The sequence below is a fragment of the Neovison vison genome, chromosome 8, assembly GCF_020171115.1.
Source record: "Neovison vison isolate M4711 chromosome 8, ASM_NN_V1, whole genome shotgun sequence".
In the NCBI taxonomy this organism is placed as follows: domain Eukaryota; kingdom Metazoa; phylum Chordata; class Mammalia; order Carnivora; family Mustelidae; genus Neogale; species Neogale vison.
This window is the reverse complement of record NC_058098.1, coordinates 104,327,809-104,337,151: the sequence shown is the minus strand read 5'-3', so window position 1 is coordinate 104,337,151 and position 9,343 is coordinate 104,327,809. Positions and strand designations below refer to the sequence as shown.

Genomic DNA, 9,343 nt, shown 5'->3' with positions numbered 1-9,343 from the left:
TTTTAACCAAACAGCAGCTTTTACTGAGCTCCAGATGGGGCTGGCCTGTCGTGGCCAGTGCAGCAGGCTGCCCTCAAAGGCCCGTCTGTGGGGTGATAGGAGATACAAAGGTGCACATGTCAAGGTTGCTCTTCGGCGCTCAGTTGGGTGGCTCAGATGTGAGCAAACGCTGGGGTTTTCTGGAGACCAGGACCAACCAGTGTGGCCACTTGGCCTCTCCTCCAGGCCCAGCTGGGTCAGTCCCCAGGCCCCGAGGCGGCACCTGTGTCCTGGGCCTGTGCGGCACTGCTGCCCCCACTGCTCTGTGGGAGAAAGATGACCAGCAGCACGATCAGGAGGATGAGCAGGCAACCGCCCAACACCAGCCCCAAGTAGATCCGGCAACGCATGTTCTCCCAGCGCTTCTGCTGGGCCAGGGTCTTGGTTGTCTTGCTGAAGGCGGAGCTCTGTAGACATCCCCAGACACAGGGTGGGAGTTAGTGGTTTCCCTGGAGCCCCAGGGCCAGATTCCCCCAATCCTCCTTCCCTCCCTGCCCCTCAGCAAGACCTAATCTCCTGCATCTTCCCAGCCTGTCTGCTCCCCTTCTCTACACAGTCTGCCCTGGGACCCTCCCAGCTGGATTCCTGGTCACAGACGCTGGTGTAGCCTTTGATTCACACCCCTATGGGCTCATGCCCAGCTAACAATACCAACCCTCAGCTTTTAGGAAGGTCCGCAGCTTCAAACCAAGGACTTCTTGCTTCATGAGGCCTGCCTGGAGCTTATCTAGGCTATAAACCTATAGGCCCCACACTGGCCCTCAGGCCCCAGGAAAGGCCTGGAGACCCTGAGCACAGCCTGAGGACTCTCTCTGAGGACGCCCCGTAGCCTCTCCCACCCCCACCCCTGCTTCCCCAGACCTCACACCATGTCCAGGAGTTGATCCGAACGCTGTTCCAGCTCCGCCAGCTTCCCATCGCGCTCCAGGACCTTGTCGAAGTTGTTGAGCATGATCTCTGTCACCTCATCCGCCTGCCGCTGGCACCGTTCCAACTCTGTCCCTGCCTGGGCACCAAGCCCAAGGTCAGAACTGCATGAGACCCCCAGCTGGCCTTCCTCTGATCCTGAGAACTAGTGGCCTCCTTGCCCGCACTGTGGGTGGGGGGGCGTGGGTGGGTGGGGGGAATAGCAGCTTTCAGGTAAGGCTATGACATGTATAGAGTGAAGGACTGGTCTCCTGAGTGTGTCTGGCTTGCCTCGGATCTCACAGGCTCCTCTCCATGCCCATCAATGTAGGTCCAAGGTCAGCCTTGGCTACAGCATCTCAGCTTCCTCTGAGATGCCCCAGGATGGAAACTTCCCAGGACCTCACCCTCCCACAAAGTAGACACTCTGCTCACCTGCTCTCGGATGGCCTCTACCCAATATGCACACAGTGGACATGGACCCTGGGGCTTCCTACTGGCCTAAAGAAGCAGCGAAGAGCAGGGAACCGAGCTACATGTCTAGAAGGCAGACAGGGAGGAGATCCACCCCGTAGAACTGGAAATATAATTTTGGACCACCGCACATCATAACCTCTACCTAACCCCACAGACACACACACACAGAAACAAACTAAAAAGATCAGACCTCTCTCTGACTGACTAGGCCAGTTCTGCTTCCTGGCATGATCTACTCCCGCATCAGTGCTCAGAACTGATTCCCTGTCTGCCTGGAAACCTCAGCCTCCTTGGCCTCTGGTCTCAGCCTTCCAGCTACCCGGGATCTTCACTGGGGTACAACTCACAGACACAAAACCAACTCTTAGACCTCTCAGTTTAAGCAGCAACCACACCTGACAAAAGAACCCAGCTCATTTCAGAGGACTAAGCAGGGAGGTGCAGGACCCAAACGTGGGTCCTGAGAGAACAGGGGAGAGAAGAGAGAATGCGTCACAAGCAAGAAAGGGGCTGGGCTTTGGACACATGCAACCAAGAGAGACCCAGGGTAGGAGGCCCCAGTAAGACCCAGGAAGAGCAGGTCCAGGGATGTGTCAGGGAGCTGAATCCCAGCAGATTCACAAACCACAGCAGCTCCCTCCTGCCAGTCTAGTCCCCGACAGCCCATCCCTGTTCTCATCTCCTCTCCACAGAGCACTGGCCAAGCTCCCTTTCCTGCCAGACCACATTGCCCATTGTCTGCAACTGACATTTTGGCACTTGACTGAATTCCACTTAAAACCAAAGAAAGGAGAAGTATCTGGTGGTCACAGAGGGCCACTCCTACTCAGGCAAGAATTCACATTCAGGATCCTTGCAGCTGCCTTGCACATGGCCTCCAAGCATTCCCAGTATATGAGTCCTATCTTCCCAACTGGACCACGAGCCGCAGAAGAAGGGACTACCTTTGTCTGCTCCCATCCCAATAGCCCAGGAGGCCAGCACAGCGCTGACCATTACGAAGACTCAGAGTGATCACATTATAGCCTCTCCAAAAGCAACTCTTATTTTTTAAAGGATGTTATCCTAGTGTGTTTATCCAGCCCGGCTGGAGTTTAGAGGGGCAGGCATCTGAAACCCAAGTAGGTCAATATTTACCCATGAGCTAGAAAAGCAGCCTGCTTGGAGAGGGGGCAGGCAAATCATGCCAGAGGTGTGCACTCACAGGCACGGGGAGCCGTGACTGGGGAACAAGGAGCAATAATGCAGACAGCAGGGTGACTGCCCACATCTATACCTCTTTCTCAGTCAGCCATCATCGCCACTATTCTTCCTACCATGGTAGTCAACAAGCTCACACAGCCGTGTTCACTCAGTCCCAGGCATCCCCACCTTCCTAACAGTCCAAGGCCAAAACCTGAGAATGGGCAAAGATTCAAAATGACAGTCACAGCTAGAGGTTGGTGGCCTGCTGCATATTATGTTTTCCGCTATGGAAACTGCAGCTGTTGTTCTCTGATGTTCCACCACAGGATGACACTGGGTCACATTCTCCAGGAGAGTGGGCTGTGCTTCCCACTGCAAAGCCAAGTCTGTCCGGGCCAAGGTGGGACCAGGCCGAAATGAACACATTTGCTCCAGGGAACACAGAGGCCTCCAGCTTAACTTCCTGGCCCTCCTTGGCCCTCCCCGAACCAGAGGAAAAAGGACACTGTATGCACAGGTCTCCCCTGCTGGAATGGGGAGAAATAAGTAACTACAGGATGTGGAAGGAGGTAAGGAACTAGGGGACAGGCCCACGCTCCCTCCAGCGGTGGTGAACTCAGCATAGTGCCAGGAACACACACAGCGGACACAGGGAAAAAACATTTCCGAATGAATTGTGCCTGTTCTTATGAAGCTCACTATGGGGAAAGAGGCATATGTGACCCTCTTAGGGAAGAGGGGAGGGTTGTGCTGTGAGGTACAAACACTGAGTGTTGGAGCCCCCCCTCAGAGAGTGGACTCCTACGTACTGAGACAGCCCAGGTGGACGAGCCCTTGCAGGATGGGGTGGAGCTGGGGATTCGGGCAGACACAGACCAGGCAGAGGGTAATGATGAGGGGCAGGGTGGGCCAGAGAAGACACAGAGTGAAAGTCCAGAAGAGGGCACTCACTTAGAGGGAAGACTGGAACCAGACCTAGTGTAGACTTCTGAGCCAAGGGGGAGGGAGGCTTCAGAGTAATTTCTCTAGGGGCTCCTCGGTGCCTCAGTCGGTTAGGCATCTGCCTTTGACTCAGGTCATGATCCCAGGGTCCTGGGATCAAGCCCGCGTCCAGCTTCCTGCTCAGTGGGGGGGGGGGGTCTGCTTCTCTCTCCCTCTGCTTCTCCCCCTGCCTATGCTTCCTCTCTCTCTCTCTGTCAAACAAATAAATAAATAAACAAAGAAGAAGAAGGAGGAGGAGGAAGAGGAGGAGGAGAAGAAAGAAGAGGAAGAAAGAGGGGAAGGAGGAGAAGAAGGAGGAGAGGAAGAGGAAAAAAGAAGAGGAAGAAGCAGAAGAGGAGGAGGAGGAGGAAGAATAAGAATAAGAATAAGAGGGGCGCCTGGGTGGCTCAGTGGGTTAAGCAGCTGCCTTCGGCTCAGGTCATGATCTCAGGGTCCTGGGATCGAGTCCCACATCGGGCTCTCTGCTCGGCAGGGAGCCTGCTTCCTCCTGTCTCTCTCTGCCTGCCTCTCTGCCTACTTGTGATCTCTCTCTGTCAAATAAATAAATAAAACCTTAAAAAAAAAAAAAAGAATAAGAATAAGAATGGGGCACCTGGGTGGCTCAGTGTGTTAAACCTCTGCCTTCGGCTCAGATCATGATCTCAAGGTCCTGGGCTAGGCAGGGAGTCTGCTTCCTCCCCTGTCTCTCTGCCTACTTGTGATCTCTCCCTCAAATACATTTTAAAAACCTTTAAAAAAAAAACCAACAATATTTAGAAGAAGGAGAAGAAGAAGAAGAAGAAGCAGAAGGGGAGGAGGAGGAGGAATTGGAATTTCTGCATTCATGATAGACTGGTATGGATGGCAGCGGGAAAACTCCGGGCCGGGGGGCCGGCAAGAAAGGGTAGAAACATGCCACCAGCAAGGGTGTGAAGGGTCGCCAGGCTCGTGGGGACCAGAGAGTATAGAAAGGAAGGGTGGGTGAGAGGGATGCTTCCCAGCCCTGCCAGGGTCTACAGAGCTGAGGGCGTGCCTTGAAGTAGGGAGCAGCCACGTGGCTGGCAGACAGGGGGGTGGTAGTTACACAGGAAATGTTCTCCACAGACCGTTACCCTCTGTACAGAATAACCTGCCTACAACCCTCAAATATCTCAGGCCAAATACCCTTGGTTCCTCTGAAAACAAAGTTTTCCAAACCTCCCTGTTCTAACTCTCCTGTCCCCCTTCTCTCTCGGTGAGTGCTGAAGAAACACTATTCCAGCTGTCACCACCGTCCGTGTCAGAGGACGGGGGCAACGAAGGGCTGTAGCAGCATCTTCCTAGGTCAGCATGCCCCTGAGCTCAGAGCTAAGGGCCAGGGCTCTGCATCGCAACTCTGGGTTCCCTCAAATCTTGCCTTTGCCCCGCACCCACTGTGCAAACTTGCCGACCCTCCACTTCCTCATCTATAAAATGGCGACAAGAATGGTATCTACCATGTCAGCTAAGGCATGTGATATGTTACAAAGTGCTTATCACAATACTTGACACATTCTGAATGCTCAATAAATAATAACTATTATTATGGACAGAGCCCGAGTTTCCCTCACTGATTTTTTTTTTTTTAAGCAGTCAGATCTCAAGAACTCTACAATACCTGCGGTCAATAAAACCTCTTAAATAATTTTACAAAATACAAAGCCAAGCAAGCTCTTCCTTGTTGCAAACGTGTACACTTACTTGTCTCACAACTAAATACAGAGTATCACCTGGGTCTTCACTAACCTGCACGGAGTTCATTTCCACCAGGCCCTGTAGGCCGTTGAGAAGGTTTTATGTCTGGATGGTGAAAACCGTTCAACAGGCACGTATTCTGAGCTGATACGCACTTTTCTCACCTGATCTCATTTAATCCCCGCCACAATCCACTGAAGGCATGTTATTATCCCAGTTTTGTAAGAAACTGAGGCTCAGAGGGGTGGAGTCCTCTGTCCAAGGTCATAACAGCCAGTAAATAGACGATCCGGGAGTGGAATCCATGTAGACTCCAAGAATCACATTTTTAACCATGGTGCTAAAGTGAATGCAGGTAAAGCAGGGGCTCAAATACTTTACCTGGCTGGCCAAAGACTCCCCAGATTTCGTAATGCAGCCAAATCAACCTGTGTGCCTCTGAGGGAAGCCTGTGGCTCAAAACCCACATTTACTGGACCGTGCATGAAAGAGGACCATCTGTAGGATGAATGAATTCAAGCCCTTACCCATTCAGGTTTCATCTTTCCCATCACTGTTCTGCTCCGTCCCCTATACCTGTCACCACATATGGCACCAAGGAAATGCCCAAGAAATGCTTGTTGACTGAATGAATCAGAGAAGAGGACAAGGAAGAAAGACCAGGCAGGGAAGCGGTGGGAAGAAGAAAGGCAAAGAGCTGGGGCCAGAGAAAGGGAAAGGTGTGAAAGACACAGAGGGATGGGGCTAGGAGCTGGGAGGGGAGAAAAGATCAAGGTATACCCCCCCACCCCCACCGCCAGGCTCTGATCCAATGTTGGCCTCAGCTGAACCTGTGAGAGTGCCAGAGTTTTCCAGTAACACTCCCCCTCCAATAAAATATCCTGGCCTCAACCTTCATTTCAGGAGTTTCCTCTTCTCTCAAAGTGCTCAAGGCCGACTGGAAGCCCACCCCTAGCCCTGCCTGATCCCTTGCCCTGCATGCTGGGAAGTGGGCTCCAAGCTTTGTCCCATTCTTGGAGCCTCCCTCAGTTTCCTGGCGTGGCCTTAGAGCTCAGTGCAACCTTCCTGCCCCGCTTCCTCTTCCTGCCTCTGGTTCCCTAGAGATGAGGCCATCCAGACATCTCGACCCCCAGCCAGGCCACATCCCTCACACCTCTTCCAGCTTCACCAGGGCAGCTTAAAGTTCCTGGCCGGCTTCCTGCCCAGCCCATCTTCCCAGGAGTCCAGGGGATGGAGGAAAGTTATTGGCACCACCTGTTCCTGACACCTTTGCCTTAGAGACAGCAAGTGGGGACATAGGCCAGAGTCTGCAGCAGGAGTGAGGGATGACTCACTTCAAGAATGTGTCCCTGGGTAGAGGTTAGGAGAGAGCCAGGACTGTGCCACAGTCTGATAACTTCAGGGGAACCTTTAGGGTAAACATCTCCCTTTATCTTTCTGCAGAGGAAGGAGTGTGCCCTCCAGTACCCTGCCATGGGGCTGGCAAGCCCTCTCCCACCCCATCTGCTCAGGTTTCCAACTCCCGGGCCACATTTGGCTTCTCACAGCTCCAGGAAGGGCTGAAGAGGTCATCGCATTACCTACCACTCCTCAGGAGCCGGTTCTGAGCGCCAGGCGCGGCTCTGGCACTGCATCTCCCTTCACCTCGCAAAGACCCAGTAAGGCAGGCATTGCTGACCCCACTTCACAGATGTGGAAAAGAAGGATCGGGAAGGTTAAGTGACTAGCCCAGGGTCACAGAGAGAGCAAGTGGCCACCACCAGGATCTCAGCCCAGAGTCTGACTCCGAAGCCCGAAGCCTGGGCTCATAACCCCTTGGCTCAGGGAGGAGGGAAGCTGGAGTCCTGCACGCTGCGCGCCAGCGGCCAAACTTTCCCTTCCCAGCCTGCGCGCCCCCAGTGGAGGCGCTGGCCCCCAGCCGGCTCCCGGCCGCGGCCACCACACTGAGGGGGTGGGGGGGGACGGGCGCGGGTCCCGGACGACACCCCCGCCCTCGGACTTCATCCTCCGGCCGCGCACCCCACGTCGCCCTCTGTCCCCCGGCCGGCCGGCTCCGCCCCGCCCGGTCCCTCACCATAGCTGCTGCCGCCGCCTCGCCAGCTCGGGCTCCTCTGTCGCCCGGCGGCCGCGGTGCCAGATACCCGGGAGGAAGCGGAGGGGCGGGGCCGCGGCCGGCGGGGGCGGGGGGCGCGCCTGCCCGGAGCCGGGACCCGGACAGCGGGAAAGCGAAAGCTGCCGGCACCCGGCCCAGCCTCCGGAACTGGGGGCCTCGCGCCTGAGCAGCCTGGTGCTCGCGCTGCACGCTGGCCACACGTCGGGGTCCCAAACTGTGACCCGGGCACAGTGGAGTGGGCTCTGGAGCCGAGGTAGCGCCCGTTGCACAAGCATCTGTATCCGTGCCAAGGCTGGGCATGGCGCTAGAGACGTCTCGAACAGCAGCCGGGCCGGGTGTCTGCCACCTTGGGTGAATGCGTTCGCCAGTAACCAAAATCTGAGTCCCGGGAAAGTTTTGAAACGAAAGAAACTTTATTCACAATCAACATTGTGAATGCACTACCTGCGGCTGAACTGTGTATTTCAGAACGCTACCGTTGTCTGTTACAACTGTACGCACACTTACATAACGCATGTTGTGCGAATTTCTCCTCAATTCAAAAAGAAAACAGACTCCCACGGAGAAGGTGCTAGCTATAGCTAGTTCAGGCTTTTCTGTATTTCCCTCTTCACCACAAGGGCAGCTGCTGCCCTGCCCTCATGTGACCCTGCTCCTCAGTGGGAGGGAGGATGGGCGAAGCCACCCTTCCAGAGCCTTCCTGAGCTGAACCTACTCTTTCTCCTTCTCTCCTTTCAAAGCTGCAGGGGGCGGTCAGAGATGCCTGCTCTCCAGCCCACCCCAGCCACCCCCAGCCTCTCAGCTGGGGCCTCTCTTGAGGAAGGGGGTTGAGCCTGTGTGAGTACAGCCCACATTCCCACCCTGGGCAATCTAGATCCCAAGGAAGAGGTTTCACCCCAGTTCTGTGGACTCTGAGTCCAGGAATGACCTGAGGAGAGAGGATGGCTACAGGTCAGTCTATCATAGGAGGACAAAGACTGTCCTGAGGGCTTTTCTGTGCCTTATTTTTTTCCCACCCTGGTTTCCAGAGTACAATTCCAGAAGCTGATTTGGCAGGAGGAGTCCCAAATCCTGTCTCCCAACCCTGACCCTTCTACCTTCCCTCCCCAAAACAGGTTGTTTTCAATACTGGAAAGTTGTAAAGGGACAGAGATAGCAAGAACCCTTTCCCCAAACCAAGACAGAGGAAAGAGTGACAATGAAGTGGAACCTGGTGGGGAGGAGGGAAGGCCAAAGACAAAGAGGCCCATTGTACATGGAGGGGAAGGAGGGCCATAGGCCTTGTCCTGTGACACTGACTGGGTTCGGCCACGAGACATGGGGAGAGATGCTCGCCCCCTCAGCTGAGACCCAGAGGCCCTGCTAAGTCCCCAAAGGGCAGGGGCAGACAGAAGACAAACAGAACTTCACAGAACCAGGGGCGCCTGGCTGGCTCAGTCGGATGAGCACATGACTCTTGAATCCAGGGTTGTGAGTTCAAGGTCCATGTTGGGTTTAGAGATCACTTAAGTTAAAAAGAACAAAAACAAACAAACAAACAAAAACAACTTTGCAGAACCAAAAAGAAGGAAAAGTGACCCAGCTCCTCCAGTCCCTTACTCTAGACTGCAATAGGGCCACACAAGAGAGATAGAAGGAGGCCCTTGCCCGTCTCGGCTAACACTTCCAGCAAAGAAGTAATAAAAGGGACTTGGCAAGACCCCAGGGGGAAACACTTGGGAGTCTTGCATGCCGTCCTAAAATGGTTTTGAATTTTCCACATGTGAAAAGCCTCAGAAAATTCTGGTTCTTGAGACCTCTGACCAAGAATGGAAATAAGAGAAGGATGGGAAGACTCCATCTTTCTTCTCCAAACATACACTGTCTACCCCTCCAGCCACAGGGCCTCAAATAGGTGAATCTCGGGCAGAGGGTGTCCCCAGAGAGAAA

At 54.4% G+C, this 9,343-nt stretch overlaps 1 protein-coding gene across 2 annotated transcripts; it reads right to left on the bottom strand.

Moving 5' to 3' along the window:
- VAMP5 (vesicle associated membrane protein 5) lies at positions 1–7,400 on the bottom strand. 2 transcript variants are annotated; one of them, XM_044262488.1, is made up of 3 exons: positions 7,376–7,400; positions 908–1,132; positions 1–446 (listed from the first exon to the last, which is right to left on the bottom strand). In XM_044262488.1, exons 2-3 carry the CDS (start codon positions 989–991, stop codon positions 237–239), a joined length of 294 nt encoding a protein of 97 aa, XP_044118423.1. In that variant the 5' UTR covers positions 992–1,132; positions 7,376–7,400; the 3' UTR covers positions 1–236. The 2 variants fall into 2 exon arrangements, with proteins under 2 accessions (XP_044118423.1, XP_044118422.1); XM_044262487.1 differs by having other exon boundaries at positions 908–1,045.
- Between the last annotated feature and the right edge of the window lie 1,943 nt (positions 7,401–9,343).